General features: G+C 39.3%; 2 protein-coding genes across 2 annotated transcripts; both read right to left on the reverse strand.

The window, feature by feature from the left end:
* Positions 1-15,589: 15,589 nt before the first annotated feature.
* On the reverse strand, positions 15,590-17,249 carry LOC142204240 (olfactory receptor 5P52-like). Its single transcript, XM_075275549.1, has 2 exons — positions 17,009-17,249; positions 15,590-16,617 (listed from the first exon to the last, which is right to left on the reverse strand). Exons 1-2 carry the CDS (start codon positions 17,247-17,249, stop codon positions 15,590-15,592), a joined length of 1,269 nt encoding a protein of 422 aa, XP_075131650.1.
* A 6,717-nt stretch (positions 17,250-23,966) lies between these two features.
* Positions 23,967-24,929, reverse strand: LOC142204241 (olfactory receptor 11A1-like). The gene has a single exon (XM_075275552.1). The coding sequence runs from the start codon at positions 24,927-24,929 to the stop codon at positions 23,967-23,969; it is 963 nt and encodes a 320-aa protein (XP_075131653.1).
* Positions 24,930-25,743: the final 814 nt, after the last annotated feature.

A 25,743-nucleotide genomic window follows, 5' to 3' on the forward strand; every position in this document is an offset into this window, starting at 1 on the left:
AGAGTTCCCTCTTCTCGTCTGCAGATATGAAGTCTAGGATGTGGGCAGAGAGTCTTTGGTAGTAGACGGCCCTCACAGCTGAGTATTTGGTGCAGTGTAGCAGGAAATGGGTCTTGTCTTCTAGGGACCCCTGGTCTAATACAGGGTCATACTTACAGAAGAGGAGATCAATGGAATACGACAATGGGTGATGAGATATTGATGTTGTTATAACTGATGCTAATGTAGATATCAGTCATAGGACATCAGTGTAAGCAGGAAACATTCTGCACATTCAGGGTAAGAAAGAAGAAGAATTATGCGACACATCCCAAAATAGTTATGGGGAAGCTATTATTGAGAGTCATATGGAGCATATTGGGGACAATCTCTGAGGTTGTCAGGATGTCGGAGGTGGTGAGCTGTATCAGGAAGAAGTACATGGGGGAGTGGAGGTTTCTATGGTAGGACACCAAGGTGATGACCATGAGGATCTCACATATAGTTACATAGTAACTCAGAAGGATGAGAAGAAATAACAAGATCCTGACATTATATGGACCTGGAAATCCAAGGAGGAGAGAGGGAGAGGGAGAGGGAGAGGGAGAGGGAGAGGGAGAGGGAGAGAGAGAGACTCCCCCACCAAAGTAACCTGTAAACATCTTACTTTACTTACTTACTTTAGATTCCACATTTTACCAAGAAAACTTCTACCCATGAGTTTGTAACTAATGGACTCCAAGCTAAATACAATGATTATTTTCTCCTACACATCACAGGACTGGTCTCAATGGTAACACCCATATTTCGGAACTCCATGACAAGACAATGTCCTCACTTATTTATAGTGCCATGGTGACCTAAGGGTCCATTCACACGTAGGAAAATGGTGAGGAATTTGGAATGAAATTTCAGTGCTGAAAAAAGTCAGTGGGAGGCTTTTTTTTCAATACTGAAATTCCACACAAAATTCCTCACCATTTTCCTTCATGTGAATGGACCCTTAAGGCAAATGGTGCAGCCTACAGAATCATTTACAAGACAGATTCCTGCTCTGAAGCCTGTAAGTCTTCTTAATACACGGCTACATGAGCTCAGTCCGGGATATTCTCCCCACTACCCGTACAATGGAATAAGACCGTCTTCTAGTTTGTCACAAAATGAGATAAATAAATTGAAATTAAAAAGTTTACCTTGTAAATAAGAGGAATGAGACGCTTTGTAGGACACATAAAGGGTTAATGACCAAACCCTACTCATTTATATCTACATCGAGCCCCCCGCAGTGTAAGGTTTAGAGACCAATGTTCTTGTGGTCCCCAGAAAGTTTTATATTTAATAGAAATCAAAAATAACCAAGATAAAAAAAATTCCGTAAAATTAATTTATATATTTAAAAATTACAGCAAATATTCCTGATAAAGCAAAAAAATAAAAAAAAAAAACACAAAAAAATAATAAACATCAATAAACTAAGAAATCAGAGGACAATAATAGATTCTCAGTTTTATGTTCCTTAGCTGCGCAGACAATAGAAATGATCATGAAGCAAAAATCCCGACTCCGATCTTCAGCTTCTTATACACTAGAAGATCAAACCCTAAGGAAATCCCGAGGCCGCTGCTCGTCTCAGGGGGAACTTACACAAAGAGAAAAACAAAAATAACCAAGATGGCTTATGTAGAATTATCTACAGAAATATCTACATGACCAATGCCCAATATATACATCTATATGACCAATGTCCAGCTCATCATACAAATGATTTTGAAATTGTTTTTTCGTGACACATTGTACTTCATGTTAATGGTAAACATTGATCAATTTTTTTGTATTTATAAAAAAATAAATAAATAGGTAATTTGAAGAAAGTTTGGAAAAATCACAAATTTTCAAAATGTAATATTTTCTTCTTTTCAAACAGATAGTCTTAACATCCAGATACATGAATAAATATTATCTCCCATGTTTCTGCTTCATCTTTTAATGTATTCTGGAAATGACAAGACTTACAGATGTAACAACAATTTTCCAGATTTACAAGAAAATTTCCCAAACTAAGTTTTTAGGGAGCCCTTCAGTTCTGAAGAGGATTATAAAGGTCTATATATTAGACACCTCCATAAATCACCCCATTTTCAAAATTGCACCTCTAAAATAACAGAATTTGGGGTGTGTGTTACCCTTTATGCATTTCACTGGAATTAATACAATAGGGAGGTGACATTTAGGCTTTTTTTTTTAATTCTACATTCATTGAAGCCTAAAATTTACACATTCAAAAAAATGACCTCAGACAAAAGCCATAACAAAAAAAATGTCACTAAAAGTTCTGACATTGTCAGTATAATGTAAGGCACTAATCACACACAGTACAGTATCTCATTTAAAGGAATTTAAAAGGATGCTCCAGAGATTTTTTTGTTACACATTTTATTGTCTGAAGACTATCCCTTTAATAGCAAAACTAATAATCCTGCTTTTCATCTTCTTTGAAACTCACATGAACACAGTGACCGGTATTTTTTCTATCATGGATTGCTGTGTAACAGGAGGTCTCTCTCTGCTGCCTGCGGATACTATCGAGACCTGCCATATGACCTCAGGTTCATTAATATCCCACCCCCTGTACTGACACCCTAGGTCTTCTAGGTTATTCTCTCCCTGCTCCTCCTCTATCACCTCCATAATCTGCTCCCTATAGACCCCTCTCTAACACTCAGGCCAAAACACACCCATTACCTCCCCCAGTGTTATAAAACAGCAATTGGTGCTCATCACCCTCAGTCTGAGGTACAAGGAGGGTTAATTGTATTATTATCTCTGCAGAAATGAATATAGAAATGGGAACTAGACATGGATAGAAGTACTAGATATGGGATCAGGAAATAGACATGGATACAGGAGCTAGACATGGGCTCAGGAAACATATATGGACACAGGTGCTAAACATGGGCTCGAGAAATAGACATGGATATGGGTGCTAGACATGGGCTCAGGTAATAGACATGGATACAGGTGCTAGACATGGGCTCAGGAAACATATATGGACACAGGTGCTAAACATGGGCTCGAGAAATAGACATGGATACAGGTGCTAGACATGGGCTCAGGTAATAGACATGGATACAGGTGCTAGACATGGGCTCAGGAAACATATATGGACACAGGTGCTAAACATGGGCTCGAGAAATAGACATGGATACAGGTGCTAGACATGGACTCAGGTAATAGACATGGATACAGGTGCTAGACATGGGCTCAGGTAATAGACATGGATACAGGTGCTAGACATGGGCTCAGGTAATAGACATGGATACAGGTGCTAGACATGGGCTCAGGTAATAGACATGGATGATAGCTTCAGCAATATATTGAATCTACTTCAATGACTACTTTGCAAAGAGGGACAACACATTGTGGGTCTTAGTGGCTCAGACTTCTTTATTTGCTATTTTCTTCTCTCTTTTTTGTTCTTTTTCTTTTTTTAAGGTAAAAATCCGCATCACTTACACATTTTGCACATGCTTATAAATAAACTCCAAAAACTGGAGATGTTTGAGCAACTATATAATAGAATGTATACAGGGTTTGTGCCTGCTACTGACTAGTGATCTATAACATGACTTATCTTATGGACTTACACTAGCTCAGGGTTGCACTATCACATGTTTACTATATGGAGTTTTTGCTGCTTCCTCTTTCTATCCTTTTTGCACTATATACATGGGCAGGATGATTTTTACAATAGAAATTTTGCATCTACTCACAAGGTCATAAAAGCTCCATTTATAATAAAGGACAGTTTTGTAATTATTATCACTGTGTTGTGTATAGCAATATCCATAAGGCAGAGGAGATAACAGAACCTCTTTATTGGGTTCCTGGCTGTCTCTGGACTCTTAAAAGTTTGTTTTGAAAAATATTTTTGCTTATGGCAATTCTGATCTCTCTATTCCGCAATGTGTAGATGATGGGGTTACACAGCGGGGTGATGACGGTGTTCAGGAGTGAAAATGTTTTACTCAGGTTTAGGGAGTATCTTCTAGATGGTGCAACATAAAATGTAATAAGTGTCCCATAATAGGCAGACACAACAATAAGGTGAGAGCTACAGGTTGAGAAGACCTTCTGTCTGCCAAGGGTGGAAGAGATCCTTAAGATGGCCGTGAATATGCAGATATAAGTCACTACAACAAATAATAACTGAATGAAGACGACCGCCATGACTATAACAGACATCAAGACTTCAAAAATTTTTGTATCTGAGCACGAAAGATGAAGAACTGGAGCAAGATCACAGAAAAAATGGTCAATGGTGTTGGGACCACAGAAGTCTAATTGAAGGAAGAGGATTTCTGCAATCATTGTCAAAAGGAAACCGCCTGCCCAACATATTGTAGCAAAATATAGAGGCCGAGCCTGGTTCATAATGGCTGAGTAATGCAACGGGTCACAGATGGCCAAGTATCGGTCATAGGACATCACAGCAAGAAGAGAACATTCTATAAGTGCGGAAGAACCAAAAAAATATAACTGTATGTCACAAAACAGAAGAGATATGTAACATTTCCCCCATACAATGACCTTCAGGGTGTTCGGACTAATATTTGTACTTATCAGGATGTCACAGAGGGAAAGGTGAGTAAGAAAGATGTACATGGGGGATTGTAGCTGAGACGTAGAGGACACCAATCCAATAATGAGAACGTTCCCCAGCAAAGTGACCACATAAACAATGAGCAGAGCGAGGAACACAAGCAACCAAAAATTGTGAAGGTCGGGAAACCCCAAAAGTATAAACTCAAACACTGTGGAGTCATTGTATACAGACATTGTGAGAATGTAAGAGGAGAGCGATGTATAACAAGTAATAATGTTATGGGCCAAATACTCACAATTTAGTGAAATAATAAACAAAAACATGGAACATATAACATTTGTGTATCTTCCCCAATAAGTTATATCTTCTGCTGATCCAGGTCCAGGGTACGGAAATATTCACTTTTCCTTTACTGTGCAAATATTTCTTCAAATTATACTTTTCCCTCTCCAATAAAACACAATATAAACTAAAGCAACTTCCCAAATAGATGTGACTTCAGGGCTCCCATTTTGTTTACTCACCACATAATACAATAAGAGGGATAATCTTCCCTTAACTGGAAGTTAAATAATAGAAGGGGAAAAAAATACCATAAAATATGGACACCACGGCCAAGTGAGATCCACGGGGAGGAAGTTATGTTCCTTCGTTGGATTGAATTTTGAAGATTGTGTATAAAATACAATCATAAGAGATGTCAATAACTAAAAACGGGGTAAGAAGAAAGGAAAAGCAGGTGACGCATCCAATAGTGTCTGTAATATGGCGTTTGACTTACACAATGGGAGCTGAGATATAGATGTCAGTATAACTGAGGCTGCAGTAAAGCCTAACCCCGGAAATGAAAGATTTCAGGAAAACCGTAGAATGACAAACCAGGTGTTCACGTATGGCCAGATATCGGCCCTAGGACATCACTGTCAGTAGGAGACATTCTGCACACTCAGGATAACAAAAGGAGAACAACTGTGTAATACATCCCAAAATAGATATAGGGGAGCTATTGTTAAGGATATGAAGCATTTTCTGAAGAATCTCTGAGGTTGTCAGGATGTCGGAGGTGGTGAGCTGTGTCAGGAAGACGTATATGGGGGAGTGGAGGTTCCTGCTGTAGAACACCAAGGTGATGACGATGAGGTTCCCACATATATTGCCTATAAAGCTAGGAAAATTTAAAAAAAAAAAAAAAAAACTAGAAAATCTTCCCATACAGAAATCACCTACAATATTACCATAAGAAGACCACTGAGCCCTAGCTATGTATTTCTAAGTAATGTGGACTCATCGCTAAACAAAATGACTATTATCTCCTCTGAATCTCAGGATCGGTCTCAATTTTAACATACTATGACACAAGATCCCCAAGTTAAAATAGTATTATGATTTGAAGCAAATATTACAGTCTATGGGATCATGTACATGGCAGATTCCTGTGTATGAAGCCCAACACTGCCGCACTAACATAGAGTAATAGCCCCAATGGCCAATACAAGGCTCTAGGCCACTCTATTCCTTTACTGACTCAGACAAGAATTGTACATGCCCCATACAGAAACATGCTAGATATGGAAGAGCTTCATATATACACAGTTACATCATTTATATTGTAAAACATCCTGAAAACAAGATATCTCACCAAAATCCTTGTAGATAAATCACAGACTTGGCAGAACACATGAAGAGCTAAGGAGCAGACTGGAGCAATGTATCTTACACAGACCCCGCAGTGGAGATTTCTATAACAATGTTACGTGTGGGCACCAGAAAGACTTATATGTCATAGAAAACAGAATAAACTAAAATGACAAGTAATTATAGCAAATAATAATAATAATAATAATAATAATAATAATAATAATAATAATAATAACAATAATAAAGCGAATGTTCTAAAGGATGATTCCCGATAAACCAGTAAAGAATTGTTTCCCCTTAGTTTCTTATTGATTTATTTGTGTCATTGTCTGAATTCTAAGTAACACAAGGATCCATTATCAGTTTTATATTTCTTGGCTTACAAGCAATAGAAATTATCACAAAGCAAAAATCCCAGCTCTGATCTTCAGCTTTTTATACACTGGAAGATAAAAACCCTAAGGAAATGCCGAGGCCGCTGCTCATCTCAGGGGGAACTTACCCAAAAAGAAAAGCAAAAATAACCTGGAAAGTTTATGTACAAATCTAATCTCTATATTCATAAAAATATCTATATACCAGTGAAGTTTTGTCTCCATAAACATTTCTTAAAATATAAGGATTGTAGTTTGTGGTCTTATAATATTATATATAAGCTCATAACTACAGATTTAGATATTCTGGGATTTATAACCTGGACAAAGAGAAATAGAAAGAGGTGAAAAGTTTGGCTGGTTCAGGTCAAAGATTTCTTTAATGGGATTCTATCACTAGAATTACCTCTTTACAATAAATACACGTAGGAAAAGAGTCAAGAAAGAATATTCTTCTCTTAACTTTAATATTCTGATCCGGATCGCTGTTCCTAACAAATTTCTTTTTTCTTCCTTATGCAAATGAGTTTTCTCGCACTACTGGGGAACTTGAAAACTCTCCAGCCATGGCCTCTGTCTTCTTCTCCGCCTTCTTTTCTCGCACTCCTCTTCACCTGGTCCGAAAACAAAGATTGTGTATGTTTGTTGGCCATTTTTCCTGTGGCCCCACCTGTTTGACCACAGGAAAAATGGCCTTGAGGAAGAAACTTACCGTGTTCCAAAACGTATAGCCTTATTATGCCTTTACATCTGCTTCAACTCCCTGTGGTTACTATGTAACTATTGTTAGGGGCATAAGACCCCTGAGTTATTTTGTCATAGTTCTTATTAAATATCAGGCCTGAAGAAATCACACCCATTATCAGGCCTGGAGAAGTCACACACACACACACAGCTGATGGTGTATCAAGTGAGTTCTAATTTAATGGTGCAAAAAAGGTAGTTTAAACACAGTACAGACAAAAGCAGGTTGGACTATTCTAATAACATAACGTGGTTGGCATAACATGATTGGTTGTAGAGTTATAACATAAACCTAGCAGATGACTATTGGCTAAGGCCTAATGTAATCTGCATCTCATTATTACTTTCCAAACTGGGATGGACTTTCTCATGAAACAAAGAAAGTTCAAAATACTTATGTTTGAACTAACATCTCACACTATGTATATCTCACACCAAGAAGAGATAAGATTACTCCAACACTAGAAAAAATGTAGAAGGTTCACAGCTCACCCAAAATGAACAGAGTTGGCTAAACCTTTGTGTGCACGAAAGATATACCCCCGGCTAGGGCAATAATGTAACCAGAAAAACAAACAATCTTCAGCACAAGAAGGTATTTCTTTAAAACATAGTATTTATTTCAAAAACATTTTAAAAAATAGTACCAGATGTAGAAAAAATATATATAGCACTTACATGGTAGATTCCATAAATAAACGCATGTTTTGAGAAAAGTCAACCAGCCCACGTGTTTCAGGACATCCGTCCCTTACTCATGGCGATGTACTCAATGCCCAAACCCTTAAAGCAATATAAAGTTTAGCACACAGGTGTCAATGCTACAAGTGATTACCATTTAATTAAAAACAAACTAAAACCAAAACAAAACAAACAAAGCCAATGTAAATAAATACAAAATATCAAGAAAATATGAAAGGATAATCCTGCAAAGAAATATTGACCCAAGAGATATAGCAAAAAAAGAAAAAATGAAAAAAAAAAAAAAAAAAAACACACACAAAATTCGCACTCACAATACTGAATGGTCACCTATATAACATGTGAGCAACTGAAAAAAGAAGAAATAAGCCAAATCGGAAAAAAAGGAAAACAGAACATAATCCATGATCCACTAAGTAAGTGACCATGGGCATGTAAATAAAACAGCCCATGAATATGCATTTATAAGGGTAAACCGCAAAAAGGTACTCACCCCAGCATGTAGAAACGGAGAGACGCCTAAAACTGCCCCTCCTGACATTACAGATTCGAACAACACCACAAAGACAAGGAAAAGCGCAATTCAGATTCCTTCATGATAGAGAAACAGAGAGTTACCTAGACAACGGTCACATGATACATCACATGACCGGGACCCAACCTTTGTATCAGAAGGGAGTATGCCAATAAAACCGGTCATGTGACACATCATATGATCGGAACCAGACTATTACATCCAAGACGAGTATACCAGTAAAAATAGATGAATAGAAACTTCTTAAATCGAAAATCATGAAACGAATATAATAAAGCTAAGAATGGAATTCAAAAATGGATATGAAATAAATAACAATGTGAACAGACCAAAGTTCATGGACACCACAATTGAATGATACGTTAATAAAAGTAAATTAAATCAGATTTAAAGTTTAACCCCCTAGGTGTCCTTGTACCAAGCTCAAAGATCCAATAAGCCTCCCGTTTAAGCACTTTTCTACGCCAGTCACCACCTCGAGCTGGGCATTCAACACGTTCGATTGCACAAAAACGAAAAGAGGAAGTATTACCCTCATGGTGAGTAATAAAGTGCTTAGAAGCCCCAGAGGTGTTACTGGTAGTGGTCTTACTGCAATCTGACAGATGTTCCGAGATTCGGACCTTTAAAGGTCGAATTGTACACCCTACATAATACAAATGGCAGATGTTGCACCAAACCAAATAAATAACGTGATCAGTTTTGCAATTAAGAAAGTGCTTAATACGATGCTTCTTATGAGTGTGTATATTCTCAAAGGAGGCAGATTTCTCAGCAAAACGACACACTTGGCACCTTGGTGCACCACACTTGAAGAAGCCCTGTACATCAAGCCAGGTCTTGCTGCCAACCATATTTGAGTCAGTATACATGCTTGGAGATAATGTACTGCCCAAGGATCTCCCACGACGCGAAATAAACCTGCACCCCCTCTCCAAAATCCTAGTGGCTATATCATCCTGCCTCAAAATGGGAAGATGTTTTTTTATTATCTTTACTACCTCATCGTAGTCCCTACTATAGCTGGTGCAAAAGAAGATACTATCCACAAATTTACCATTCTCCCTACCCCTGATGTTATCTGATAGGAGGAGGTCCCTAGGTTTTTTATCTACAATGGCAGAGGCTCTCTGTAACTGCCAGTTACGATATCCCCTATGTTTCAACCTAGTGTGGACTTCCCGTTTTTGTATTTGAAAATCAGTGTCTAGAGAACAGGCTCGTTTAGTTCTGAGAAGCTCTCCCACTGGAATTGACCTGATAGTATGACGGGGATGACAACTGGTCGTGTGTAGGACCGTATTGCCTGATAAATCCTTCCGGAAAACTTTAGACAAGACCAAACCTCTTTCCAAGTCACCCACAAGGGAGACATCCAAAAAATCAATGGAAACCCTTTCCACTCTATAGGTGAATTTCAAATTCATGGTGTTGTTATTAAAGTGCTCCATCAGTGCCGGTACGGCCGCCACACCGCCTGACCACACCATAAGTAGGTCATCAATGTAGCGGCCGTACCAGCGCAGATGTCCCCCATGTGGATTTGCATTGCTGTAAACAAAAGTTTCCTCCCACCATGCCATGTATATATTGGCCAGGGTGGGTGAAAAACGGGACCCCATAGGGGCCCCGCGAACCTGTAAATAAAATTTTTTATCAAATTTGAAAAAATTATGTTTTAGTAAATAGTCCGTCAAAAGAACAACAAATTCACACAGCTCAACAGAAAAATTGGAATATCTACGTAGATGACTAGAAAGGGCTGATAGAGCCAGGTCATGTGGAATGGACGAATATAAACTCTCCACGTCACAGGAAATCCACACCAGATCTGATTCCCACTTAAAATTCTGAAACGTTTTCAAAACTTGTTTCGTATCTCGCAGGTAGCCAGGGATTTTTTGGATCAAGGGTTGGAGTAATGAGTCCACCCACTCGCTAACACGCTCGTTAAGCGAATGGATGCCCGCTATGATTGGGCGTAATGGAGGGGGACTAATGTTCTTATGGACCTTTGGTAGGCCATGGAAGATGGGGATTACCGGGTGATCAATAATAAGGTGATCTTTCTGATCTTCCCGAATAATCCCCATCTTCACACCCTCTGATAATAAATTCTCCAAGACCCTTGAAAAAGTCAAAGTGGGATTCGAATTAAGAACCCTATAAGTCAAAGGATCACCCAGTATTGACATGGCACTGTCATAATAATCTGTTTTATTCATTACAACTACAAGACCCCCCTTATCTGCCATTTTTATAATCAAAGAATCATTACGTGATAACAAATCAAGTGCAAGTTTCTCTCTTCTAGACAGATTGTTCTTCAAATGTGTATGTTTGGCAGAGTTGGCCAAAACCCTTAAATCCCTTTCTACCGCATGCTGAAAAATCTTTATTTATTATTTCGCGTCGTGGGAGATCCTTGGGCAGTACATTATCTCCAAGCATGTATACTGACTCAAATATGGTTGGCAGCAAGACCTGGCTTGATGTACAGGGCTTCTTTAAGTGTGGTGCACCAAGGTGCCAAGTGTGTCGTTTTGCTGAGAAATCTGCCTTCTTTGAGAATATACACACTCATAAGAAGCATCGTATTAAGCACTTTCTTAATTGCAAAACTGATCACGTTATTTATTTGGTTTGGTGCAATATCTGCCATTTGTTTTATGTAGGGTGTACAATTCGACCTTTAAAGGTCCGAATCTCGGAACATCTGTCAGATTGCAGTAAGACCACTACCAGTAACACCTCTGGGGCTTCTAAGCACTTTATTACTCACCATGAGGGTAATACTTCCTCTTTTCGTTTTTGTGCAATCGAACGTGTTGAATGCCCAGCTCGAGGTGGTGACTGGCGTAGAAAAGTGCTTAAACGGGAGGCTTATTGGATCTTTGAGCTTGGTACAAGAGCACCTAAGGGGTTAAACTTTAAATCTGATTTAATTTACTTTTATTAACGTATCATTCAATTGTGGTGTCCATGAACTTTGGTCTGTTCACATTGTTATTTATTTCATATCCATTTTTGAATTCCATTCTTAGCTTTATTATATTCGTTTCATGATTTTCGATTTAAGAAGTTTCTATTCATCTATTTTTACTGGTATACTCGTCTTGGATGTAATAGTCTGGTTCCGATCATATGATGTGTCACATGACCGGTTTTATTGGCATACTCCCTTCTGATACAAAGGTTGGGTCCCGGTCATGTGATGTATCATGTGACCGTTGTGTAGGTAACTCTCTGTTTCTCTATCATGAAGGAATCTGAATTGCGCTTTTCCTTGTCTTTGTGGTGTTGTTCGAATCTGTAATGTCAGGAGGGGCAGTTTTAGGCGTCTCTCTGTTTCTACATGCTGGGGTGAGTACCTTTTTGCGGTTTACCCTTATAAATGCATATTCATGGGCTGTTTTATTTACATGCCCATGGTCACTTACTTAGTGGATCATGGATTATGTTCTGTTTTCCTTTTTTTCCGATTTGGCTTATTTCTTCTTTTTTCAGTTGCTCACATGTTATATAGGTGACCATTCAGTATTGTGAGTGCGAATTTTGTGTGTGTTTTTTTTATTTTTATTTTTTTTTTATTTTTCATTTTTTCTTTTTTTGCTATATCTCTTGGGTCAATATTTCTTTGCAGGATTATCCTTTCACATTTTCTTGATATTTTGTATTTATTTACATTGGCTTTGTTTGTTTTGTTTTGGTTTTAGTTTGTTTTTAATTAAATGGTAATCACTTGTAGCATTGACACCTGTGTGCTAAACTTTATATTGCTTTAAGGGTTTGGGCATTGAGTACATCGCCATGAGTAAGGGACGGATGTCCTGAAACGCGTAGGCTGGTTGACTTTTCTCAAAACATGCGTTTATTTATGGAATCTACCATGTAAGTGCTATATATATTTTTTCTACATCTGGTACTATTTTTTAAAATGTTTTTGAAATAAATACTATGTTTTAAAGAAATACCTTCTTGTGCTGAAGATTGTTTGTTTTTCTGGTAAGATTACTCCAGCCTTGGGGCTAACGATCAATAGGCTATACACTATGTTTACACACCCTAAGTGACCTCCACATCAAAGGTGAGGCCCTAAAGACAAACAGAGAGATAAGGATTCATTAACATTCCATGCTCCTTATAACGTAAAGGGGTCTCTTAGACTCTAAACAGACGTACTTATATGCTTTTATATATAAAAGGTTACAAGATGGCTGACAAAATACAAAGATGGAGGATTTTAACTCTAACACTATTTTATGGATAAAGAACAGAGATGAGCGAATACCGTTTGATTGAGTAGATATTCGATCGAATATCATGGCGTTCGAGGTATTCGATTCCAATTGAATACCCCGAGGCAAACGCATAAAAAAAATCCGTATCCCCTCCCATCTTCCCTTGAACTTTTTTTTGCACCAATAACTGTGCCGGGGAGGTGGGACAGGAACTACGACAACGGAGGCAGTGACAAAAATTGAAAAAAAACATTGGCTGCTGAAAACATGTGACCTCCCATTTATAAGAATGGCCGCCGCCGTATTCGCCATTTTTGCGGTCAGAGTTAGAGAGAGAGACATAGCAGCTGAGGGCTAGATAGCGATTAGCTTCAGATAGGCAGGGAAAAACCAAAGAAAAACAAGAGCTCTTCTCAGAGCAATATTCACAAAATAGTAGGCATCCACAGCAGTTACTTTTCTTTTCCTTTTTTTTTATGGTAGAGTTTGAAGGGACCTCAAGGGCCATCGGGTCCAACCCCCTGCGAGTGCAGGTTTTCCTAAATCATCCCAGCTATATGTTTATCCAGATTCCGCTTGCAGATTTCCATTGATGGAGCGCCCACCACCTCCCGTGGCAGCCTATTCCACTCTCTCACTCCCCTCACTGTCAGAAAGTTTTTCCTAATGTCTCATCTGTATCTCTTTCCCTTTAGTTTCATCCCATTGCTTCTTGTACTTCCTTGTGCTAATGAGAATAGGGGAGATCCCTCTGCACTGTGACTACCTTTCAGATATTTGTAGACTGCTATTAAATCTCCCCTCAGCCTTCTCTTCTGCAAACTAAACAATCCCAGTTCTTTTAGCCGCTCCTCATAGGACATGGTTTGCAGACCTTCCACCATTTTGGTTGCTCTTCTCTGGACTTGCTCCAATATATCGATGTCTTTCTTGAATTGAGGCGCCCAGAAGTGTACACAGTATTCCAGGTGTGGTCTGACCAGGGAAGAGTACAGCGGAATATTGACCTCTCTTCATCTAGATTCAATGCTTGTCTTAATACATCCCAGAATTTTATTAGCCTTTTTTGCAGCAGCACCGCACTGTTGGCTCATGTTGAATTTGTGATCTACCATTATGCCCAAGTCCTTTTCCCCTATGTTATCACTTAGTTCTATTCCTCCCATACTTCTTGTTAAATACGTTCCAACCACGTCCGCACACAAAATAGCCCGATTGCACAGCAGTTACTTCTTGTTATATACCAGACAAACAGCTTTTTTTTTTTTTTTTAATTTTATTTTTTTTTTTTTTGGGGGGGGGCACAACAAAATAGCAGCAATCTACAGCAGTTACTTCTTTCTATATACATGACAAACAGTTTTTTTTGGGGGGGAGGGTTCCCCCCCCAAAAAAAAAAAATAGCAGGAATACAAAGCAGTTACTTCTTGCTATATACCAGACAAAGAGCTTTTATTTTGGGGGGCCACAACAAAATAGCCACAATCCACAACAGTTACTTATTGCTATATACATGCAATCCAGCTTTTCAAGTTGTGTAACCCCAAAACAGGGATACAGAGCAATTAGGTTAGGCTATGTACACTCAATCCAGATATCCAGGGTGTGTACCCCCAAAACCTAGGTGGGAGACACCAAAATTCAATCCGGCTATGTACGCTCAATCCAGATATCCATGGTGTATACCCCCAAAACCTAGGTGGGAGACACTGAAATTCAGTCAGGTTATGTCCGCTCAATCCAGTTGTTCACGGTGTGTAACCCCAATACCTAGGTGGAAGACCCATAAATTAATTCAGGCATTCTCTATCCGAGGATAAACCATGTATTCCTGTATAGGTGGTGCTCTTCACCCCATGGAAAATTACAAAAATGAAAAAGATAAAAATAGTAGAGGCACTCACCAGGCCTGTTTATGCTGTGTGCTACCGTCCCTACCTTCCTACGTGTTTTTATCATCAAGACATACAACTCAGCACACAATATCACACATCAGAGGATTAGATACACAGCTCAGCACACATCAGAGGATCAGATACACATATACCCATGAGGCAGTACAGTACAGCCTTTGCTTGAGGTTTGTGACTTGTTCTAGTCTCCTTCTCTTCAGAATTGTCTTTCCCAGACTGTTTCTATTCCTTGTTGTATTACTCTTGTGATCTAAACTTCAGGCTGCACCCTGGACTACTACTCCTCAATACGTATCTACTCTTGGCTTATTCCATCTGGCCACCGGATTCTAGCCGTGTATAGCAGTATTGTAACATTGTGCTTCATGTTAGCGGTAAACCTTGATCGATATTTTTGTATTTATTTATTTATTAAAAAAATAGGCAATTTGAGGAAAATTTGGAAAAAAAATCACAATTTTCAAAATGTAAAATACATGAATAAATATTGTCCACCATATCTCTGCTTTATATCTCATCTTTTATTCGTCCTGTAATGTATTTTGGACGTTATAAATCTTACAAGTGCAACAGCAATTTCGAGATTTACAAGAAAATTTCCCAAACTAATCTTTTAGGGACCCCATCAGTTCTGAAGGGAATTATGCTAGAGTCCCCCACGTTTGGGTGTAATAGAATGTGATGGACGTGGCTTCAGGACATGTCTGGAGAAGTGGCGGCACCATGAGCGGTACAGGACACTCCTGGGACTGAGAGGAATGAGCTAAGTAATCGCAACGTCATCTTCATACTCATGATATAAAATAATCCTGTTGTCAATTCTGACACTGTGTATATGAGTGTATATGAGACCTCTCTCTCTATTGGGTTCCTGGCTGTCTCTGGACTCTTAAAAGTTTCTTCTGAAAAATAGATTTGCTTATGGCAATTCTGATTTCTCTATTCCGCAATGTGTAGATGATGGGGTTACACAGCGGGGTGATGACGGTGTTCAGGAGTGAAAATGTTTTACTCAGGTTTAGGGAGTATCTTCTAGATGGTGCAACATAAACTGTGATAAGTGTCCCATAATAAGCAGACACAACAATAAGGTGAGAGCTACAGGTTGAGAAGACCTTCTGTCTGCCATGGGTGGAAGAGATCCTTAAGATGGCCGTGAATATGCAGATATAAGTCGCTACGACAAACAACAACTGCGTGAAGACAATTGCCATGACTAGAATAGATATCAGGACTTCTAAAATTTTTGTGTCTGTGCACGAAAGATGAAGAACTGGAGCAAGATCGCAGAAGAAATGGTCAATGGTGTTGGGGCCACAGAAGTCTAATCGAAATAAGAGACTTTCTGCAATCATCGACAAGAGGAAACTGCCAGCCCAACATATTGTAGCAAAATATAGAGGTCGAGCCTGGTTCATAATGGCTGAGTAACGCAACGGGACACAGATGGCCAAGTATCGGTCATAGGACATCACGGCAAGAAGAGAACATTCTATAAGTGCGGAAGAACCGAAAAAATACAACTGTATTTCACAAAATAGAAGAGATATGTAACATTTCCCCCATACAATGACCTTCAGGGTGTTAGGACTAATATTTGTACTTATCAGGATGTCACAGAGGGAAAGGTGAGTGAGAAAGATGTACATGGGGGATTGTAGCTCAGAAGTAGAGGACACTAATCCAATAATGAGAATGTTCCCCAGCAAAGTGACCACATAAACAATGAGCAGAGCAAGGAACACAAGCAACCAAAAATTGTGAAGGTCGGGAAATCCCAAAAGTAAAATTTCAAACACTGTGGAGTCATTGTATCCGGACATTGTGGGAATGTAAGAGGAGAGCGATGTATAACAAGTAATAATGTTATGGGCCAAATACTCACAATCTAGTGAAATAATGAACAAAAACATGGAACATAAAACATTTGTGTATCTTTCCGGATAAGTTGTGTCTTCTACCGATCCAGGTCCGGGGTACGGAAATATTCACTGCAGAAATGACTGTGGTATCCTTTACCGTGCAAATATTTCTTCAAATTATCCTTTTCCCCTCTCCAATATAACACCAATGGGTCTACAATATAATGTTGATAACTAAAAATGGGGTAAGAAGTAAAAGAAAAGCAGGTGACGCATCCAATAGTGTCTGTAATATGGCGTTCGACTTACACAATGGAAGCTGAGATATAGATATCGGTATAACTGAGGCTGCAGTAAAGCCTAACCCCGGAAATAAAGATTTCAGGCAAACCGTAGAAAGATAAACCAGGGGATCACGTGTGGCCAGATATCGGCCATAGGACATCACTGTCAGTAGGAAACATTCTGCACACTCAGGGTAACAAAAGGAGAACTGTGTGATACATCCCAAAATAGATGTAGGGGAGCTATTGTTAAGGATATGAAGCAGGTTCAGGACAATGTCTGAGGTTGTCAGGATGTCGGAGGTGGTGAGCTGTGTCAGGAAGACGTACATGGACCAGCGGAGGATCCTCTCTAGTAGTGGGGTGATGACCATGAGGTTCCCACATATAGTCACACAGTAACTCAGAAGGATGAGAAGAAATAACAAGATCCTGACACTATATAGACCTGGAAATCCAAGGAGAAGATTTTTTTTTTTTTTCCCCCATTTCCTATAAATTTAATAAAAGGAAAATTTGAAAAGAAAAAGTAGAAAAAATTCCCATACAGAAATAACCTGCAACATTACCCTAAGAAGTCCACTGAGCCCTAGCTATGAATTTCTAAGTAATGTGGACTCAGCGCTAAACAAAATGACTTTATTCTCCTCTAAATCACAGGATTGGTCTCAATTTTATCATATTGTCTACAGGACACAAGATCTCCAAGTTAAAATTGACTTTAGGCAAATATTACAGTCTATGGGATCATGTACATGGCAGATTCCTGTGTATGAAGCCCAACACTGGCGCAGTAACATAGAGTGATAGTCCCGATGGCCAATACAAGGCTCTAGGCCACTCTATTCATTTACTGACTCAGACAAGAATTGTACATGCCCCATAGAGAAACATGCTAGATATGAGAGAGCTTCATATAAAGTTACATAACGTCTAATGGAAACCATCCTGAAAACAAGATATCTCACCACAATCCTTGTCGATAAATCACAGACTTGGCAGAACACAAGAAGAGCCAAGGAGCAGACTGGAGCAATGTATCTTATACAGACCCCGCAGTGGAGATTTCTATAACAATGTTACGTGTGGGCGCCAGAAAGACTTATATGTCATAGAAAACAGAAAGAATCTCATCAAATAACAAGTAATTATAACAAATAATAATAAAATAAATTATAGAAAAAAAAACTTCTAAAGGACGATTCCCGATAAACCAGAAATAAACCGGGATTTCAGCTAACACCCTCGCCCCCCTCCAGTCCACCTTAAACTGCGCTGCTCATTTAATTCACCTCTCCCTGATCTTCATCGGCTGCTCCCCTCTGCCAGTCCCTCCACTGGCTACCTATAGCCCAGCGAATTGAGTTCAAGCTACTAACGCTAACATACAAAGCCATCCACAACCTGTCCCCTCCATATATCTCTGACCTCATCCTCACCTGTCCCCTCCATATATCTCTGACCTCATCCTCACCTGTCCCCTCCATATATCTCTGACCTCATCCTCACCTGTCCTCTCCATATATCTCTGACCTCATCCTCACCTGTCCTCTCCATATATCTCTAACCTCATCCTCACCTGTCCTCTCCATATATCTGTGACCTCATCCACACCTGTCCCCTCCATATATCTCTGACCTCATCCTCACCTGTCCTCTCCATATATCTCTGACCACACCTGTCCTCTCCATATATCTCTGACCTCATCCTCACCTGTCCTCTCCATATATCTCTGACCACACCTGTCCTCTCCATATATCTCTGACCTCATCCTCACCTGTCCTCTCCATATATCTCTGACCTCATCCTCACCTGGCCCCTCCATATATCTCTAACCTCATCCTCACCTGTCCCCTCCATATATCTCTGACCTCATCCTCACCTGTCCCCTCCATATATCTCTGACCTCATGCACAACCTGTCCCCTCCATATATCTCTGACCTCATCCTCACCTGCCCCCTCCATATATCTCTGACCTCATCCACAACCTGTCCCCTCCATATATCTCTGAACTAATCTCCCGCTACCTGCCCACACATAACCTCAGATCCTCCAATGACCTCCTACTCCGCTCTCATCCGCTCCTCACACAACCGTCTCCAAGACTTCTCCCGTGCATCCCCCATACTCTGGAACTCCTTACCACGACACATAAGACTGATCCCCACAATCACAGGATTCAAGAAGACCCTGAAGACTCCCCTATTCAGGAAGGCCTACAACCTCCAATAACACTATCACCGCACCGCCATCTGTACAGCCTCCCTCCTCTCCTTCTGTCTCTACCCCTTTCCCCATAGATTGTAAGACCTCGCGGGCAGGGCCCTCTACCCCACTGTGCCAGTCACTGTTAGTATTATATCTACCTGTATATTCTGTGTATTGTGTGTAACCCCCAAATGTAAAGCACCATGGGATTAATCTAATAATGTACAGCACCATGGGATTAATCTAATAATGTACAGAGCACCATGGGATTAATCTAATAATGTACAGCACCATGGGATTAATCTAATAATGTACAGAGCACCATGGGATTAATCTAATAATGTACAGAGCACCATGGGATTAATCTAATAATGTACAGAGCACCATGGGATTAATCTAATAATGTACAGAGCACCATGGGATTAATCTAATAATGTACAGAGCACCATGGGATTAATCTAATAATGTACAGAGCACCATGGAATTAATATAATAATGTACAGAACCATGGGATTAATCTAATAATGTACAGAGCACCATGTGATTAATATAATAATGTACAGAGCACCATGGGATTAATCTAATAATGTACAGAGCACCATGGGATTAATCTAATAATGTACAGAGCACCATGGGATTAATCTAATAATGTACAGAGAACCATGGAATTAATATAATAATGTACAGAGCACCATGGGATTAATCTAATAATGTACAGCACCATGGAATTAATATAATAATGTACAGAGCATCATGGAATTAATATAATAATGTACAGAGCACCATGGGATTAATATAATAATGTACAGAGCACCATGGGATTAATATAATAATGTACAGAGCACCATGGGATTAACATAATAATGTACAGAGCACCATGGGATTAATATAATAATGTACAGAGCACCATGGGATTAATATAATAATGTACAGCACCATGGGATTAATATAATAATGTACAGAGCACCATGGGATTAATATAATAATGTACAGAGCACCATGGGATTAATATAATAATGTACAGAGCACCATGGGATTAATATAATAATGTACAGAGCACCATGGGATTAATATAATAATGTACAGAGCACCATGGGATTAATATAATAATGTACAGAGCACCATGGGATTAATATAATAATGTACAGCACCATGGGATTAATATAATAATGTACAGAGCACCATGGGATTAATATAATAATGTACAGAGCACCATGGGATTAATATAATAATGTACAGAGCACCATGGAATTAATATAATAATGTACAGAGCACCATGGGATTAATATAATAATGTACAGAGCACCATGGGATTAATATAATAATGTACAGAGCACCATGGGATTAATATAATAATGTACAGAGCACCATGGGATTAATGGTGCTATATAAATGATGATAATAATAATTAATAATAATAATAATAATAATAATAATAATAATAATAATAATAATAATAATAATAATTTGCATTTGGAAAATTGCAGATTTTTGTTAATTTTATGTAAATTTTGCATTTTTAATTAAATATGCAGAGCCTATCAACCACTATGGGGCTAATGTATTAAGATTACCATATAGTATGCCAGGATATGGCCCCATATTGCGGAAATGCTGAATTTTTTGTTGCAGATTTTGCCAAAGTTAGGAGTGGATTTACCAGAAGGGAAATGTGTAAGCGATTCCTTTATAGTTTCCATTACTTTTCAAGCCACTTCTGACTTTGACTCCCAAAAAAACAGAGCACAATCTGCAAACCCATCCCCCCCAAAAAAAAATAAAAAAAATAAAAATAAAAATAAAAAAATCTATTACACAGTGCACTGGATATCTATATCTCATTTATTGGGATTTATAGAGACGCTCCAGTGATTGACACATTATATTGTCTGATACCCTCATTACTAATAGCTGGTTACTCGCAGTGTCTTTCATCATCCTGTTTTTTACCTTCTTCAGTAAGTCTCATGATCTAAGTGTGACCCCTTTTTCTAGCATGGGTTACTGTGCACACGAGGTCTCCGCTGACTTCAGATGTTGTTGAGAACTAAATCCATTTTTCCAACCGGTCTGTGAAAGAAATGAAGTGATGAGGTCATTGATGGATCATTAACTGAACCCGCTTTGCTAAATCTTATATATGTCCTGTTCCGATATATATACAGCTCATCATCTTGTCCAGCTACTAAAAAGATATTTCCAAGATACATCTAATGATATTAATAACTGATCTAATAGTCATGTGCGCTAAGATAGAAACCATCTCTTTACCATATCTATAGCTCCCATGTAAGTGTAAATAGGATTGGTTAAGCTATAGTTAGAGGCGGGGCCTCAGGACTTTACTATAAACAAACACTTGCCAGAGGTCGCAACCCTGAGACAGCATCTCCATTGCCGTGTCTGTTATTTCTCCCTGGCCGGCCGGTGACTCTTCCTAAGCCAGGGAGAGAGAAATTTACTAACCATAGTTTTAATCCCACACACAAAGTGATGAAGTCCCCGATGTTTTTGAACATATCAAATTCTGCATCAATAATTCATTACTTAACCCCAAACAGTTTTGAATCCTCAGTACTTGGGGCTCGAGCTGAGTACCTTATGGACACTAAATTTAACCCCTTAAGGATCAGGCAATGTTTTAAAACTGACTAATGTGGCAATAACTTTAGGATGCTGCAACTTACACAAGGGATTTTGAGATTGTTTTTTCGTGACATATTGTGTCCAAATCCTGTGTATTTTACTAATCTACCACCAGTGGCCGCTGTTTTTCCCTCCCTGAAATATTGTGTTGCACTCCCACTCCTCACCACTGAAGGCTGTTGTGTTGATCCTAGGAATTGCCTTTAACTAAGATGACCAATCTGCACCAATGTGAAACCATCTTGTTTTCTGTTTGGGCCTATTTATACTCATGAGGCAGTACAGCCTTTTCTTGAGTATTGTGACTTCTTCCAGTCTCCTGCTCCTCAGAACTGTCTTTCCCAGACTGTTTCTGCTCCGTTGCTGTATTAACCTTGTGATCTACACTTCACGCTGCACCCCGGATTACTACTCTTCAATACCTATCTGCTCTGTAATGCAATTTCTCCCGAGCACAATCCCGCACATGTGGGTGACCCTGATGTTTGGGTACAATAGAATGTGATGGACGAGGCTGCAGGATTTGTCTGGATGAGTGGTGGAAGTGTTGGCCGCTACGGCACCATGAGCGGCACAGGACTCTCCTGTGACTGAGAAGAATGAGCTAAATACACTACCATTCAAAAGTTTTGACAATTTTGTATTTTCCACTTCTCTTTATCAAATGAGTTGCAAAATGAATAGAAAATATTGTCCAGACATTGACAAGGTTAGAAATAATGATTTTTATTTGAAATAATAATTTTCTCTTTCACACTTTGCTCCATTTGCAGCAATTCCAGCCTTGCAGACCTTTGGCATTTTAGCTGGTAATTTGCTGAGGTCATCTGAAGAAATTTCCCCCCGATGCTTCCAGAAGCCCCACCACAAGTTGGATTGGCTTGATGGGCGCTATTTGCGTACCATACGGTCAAACTGCTCCCACAACAGCTCAATGGGGCTGAGATCTGGTGACTGCGCTGGCCTCTCCATTACAGATATAATATCAGCTTCCGGCTTCCATCCTAACTAGTTCTTGTATAATTTGGAGGGTGTTTTGGGTCATTGTCCTGTTGTAGGATGAAATTGGCTCCAATCAAGCGCTGTCCACAGGGTATGGCATGGCATTGCAATATGGAGTGATAGCCTTCCTTATTCCCAATCCCTTTTACCTTGTACAAATCTCCCACTCTACCAAACCATCACATTCCCTCCACCATGCTGGACAGATGGCCTCAGGCTCTTCCAACATCTTCTCAGTTGCTCTGCGCCTCACAAATGTTCTTCTGTGTGATCCAAACACCTCAAACTTCGATTCGCCTGTCCGTAACACTTTTTTCTAATCTTCCTCGGTCCAATGTCTTTGTTCTTTTGCCCATGTTAAGCTTTCCCTTTTATTAGCCAGTCTCAGATATGGCTTTTTCTTTGCCCATCTGCCCTGAAGGTCGGCAACCCGGAGTCTCCACTTCACTGTAGACGTTGACACTGGCATTTTGCGGGTACTATGTAATGAAGCTGCCAGTTGAGGACCTGCAAGGCGCCGATTTCTCAGACTAGAGACAGTAAGGTCCTTGTGTTGTTGCTCAGTTGTGCGGCGCGGCCTCGCACTTATCTTCTTACTCTGGTTAGAGCCTGTTTGTCCTCTGAAGGGAGTAGTACAAATCCTTGTAGGAAATCTTCTGTTTCTTGGCATTTTCTCACATGGAATAGCCTTCATTTCTAAGAACAAGAACAGACTGTCAAGTTTCACATGAAAATTCTGTTTTCTGGCCATTTTGAGAGTTTAATGGAACCAACAAATATAATGCTCAGATTGACAACTCAGTTTTATGGCTTCTCTAAGCAGCAGATCTGTTCTCCGCTGGGCTAACAGACTTGTACAAGGGTTTACTAACCATCCATTAGACTTCATACACAGTCAGCAAACACGATGTACCATTAGAAGACTGGAGTGATGGCTGCTGGGAATGGGCAAATATACACCTATGTAGATATTCTATTACACCAGATGTTTGTAGCTGAATAGTCATTTACCACATTACGGTGTATAGAGGGGATTTCTGATTCATTTAATGTTTTCTTCATTGAAAAAAAACTCTTTAAAAAATAAGGAATTTTCTAAGTGACCCGAAACTTTTGAACGGTAGTGTAATCGCAACATCATCTTCAAACTCATGATGTAAAACAATCCTGTTCTCAATTCTGTTATCAGCATCAATTCTGACACTGTGTATATGAGTGTATATGAGACCTCTCTCTATTGGGCTCCTGGCTGTCTCTGGACTCTTAAAAGTTTCTTTTGAAAAATATTTTTGCTTATAGCAATTCTGATTTCTCTGTTCCGCAATGTGTAGATGATGGGGTTACACAGCGGGGTGACAACAGTGTTCAGTAGTGAAAATGTTTTAGTCATGTTTAGGGAGTATCTTCTTGAAGGTGCAACATAAAGTGTAATAAGTGTCCCATAATAAGTGGACACAACAATAAGGTGAGAGCTGCAGGTTGAGAAGACCTTCTGTCTGCCAAGGGTGGAAGAGATCCTTAAGATGGCCATGAATATGCAGATATAAGTCGCTACAACAAATAATAACTGCGTGAAGATAACTGACATGACTGAGACAGACACCTGGACTTCTACAATTGTTGTATCCGAACATGAAAGCTGAAGAATTGGAGCAAGATCGCAGAAAAAATGGTCAATGGTGTTGGGGCCACAGAAGTCTAACTGAGATATAAGAATTTCGATGATCATTGCCAAAAGGAAACCGATAACCCAACATATCATGGCCAAACCATGAGGCCGAGCCTGGTTCATAATGGCCGAGTAATGCAACGGGTCACAGATGGCCAAGTATCGGTCATAGGACATTACCATGAGGAGAGAACATTCTATAAGTGCGGAAGAACCAAAAAAATATAACTGTATTTCACAAGACAGAAGAGATATGTAACATTTCCCCCATACAATGACCTTCAGGGTGTTCGGACCAATATTTGTACTGATCAGGATGTCACAGAGGGAAAGGTGAGTGAGAAAGATGTACATGGGGGATTGTAGCTGAGAAGTAGAGGACACCAATCCAATAATGAGAACGTTCCCCAGCAAAGTGACCACATAAACAATGAGCAGAGCGAGGAACACAAGCAACCAAAAATTGTGAAGGTCGGGAAACCCCAAAAGTATAAACTCAAACACTGTGGAGTCATTGTATACAGACATTGTGAGAATTTAAGAGGAAAGATTTGACTTCAGTGCTCCCATTTTATATACTGCACATTGAAACAAAGTCACTGATTAGCTGTAGACTCCTTATAAACCTTGTATATTGTCTATTCCTGCAGTTCTATCCATCCGTCTCCTCTACTGTCTTCAGGATATAAAAAACACCAAAAATGAAAGTGATGCGAGAGCCTGATAAAGTCACAGAGAAAACCATGACCTAAAGTTACCCTTCTCAAGGTGGTTCAACAAGTCATGGATTCATGGGGGACACTTAGTTTTTCTTATTACTCACAATTTTCCATTTTTGATCCAATTTTGTTGAATCGTGAACTGGTGAAATGTTTTTGTTGTTCTTCTGCAACAGGATTTACCAAATGTTACACCTTCTATGTACCAGATGATTTTTTTTTATTATGTTCTGATGCGTACATCCAAAGAATCCAATAGGGTTGGACTTTTTCTCACGATTGTTTGTGTATGACAAGTTTCTATACACAACCCCATATGTACATCTGTATTAATGCAGTAAAGTTATTGAAAAATTATAGAAAGACTTGTGATAACATTCTGTGGTACAATCTTAGTCATCAACTTACACCAACCTGCTACATCTCTACATTATCTTCAAATTGTCATAAATACAACTCATATTCGTCTACCCTATGTATATCAAGGTATCAGCCCCAGACATAGGGTAAATCATCCTCCCCCTCCAAAGTAGAATTGTGTTCCAATGCCTCCAAAGGTCTATTAAGAACTTTTGAGTACCATAGAATATGGACACCACAGCCAAGTGAGATCCAAGTGGGGG

This window comes from Leptodactylus fuscus, chromosome 5 (genome assembly GCF_031893055.1).
Source record: "Leptodactylus fuscus isolate aLepFus1 chromosome 5, aLepFus1.hap2, whole genome shotgun sequence".
Lineage (NCBI taxonomy): Eukaryota > Metazoa > Chordata > Amphibia > Anura > Leptodactylidae > Leptodactylus > Leptodactylus fuscus.

Coding starts and splice junctions, on each gene's coding strand:
- LOC142204240 (XM_075275549.1), bottom strand. CDS start 17,249: ATGGTCATCACCCCACTACTAGAGAGGATCCTCCGCTGGTCCATGTAC. Junction 16,618..17,008: donor TGGCCGATATCTGGCCACAC/GTGATCCCCTGG, acceptor TTATTTCACTAG/ATTGTGAGTATTTGGCCCAT.
- LOC142204241 (XM_075275552.1), bottom strand. CDS start 24,929: ATGTCTGTATACAATGACTCCACAGTGTTTGAGTTTATACTTTTGGGG.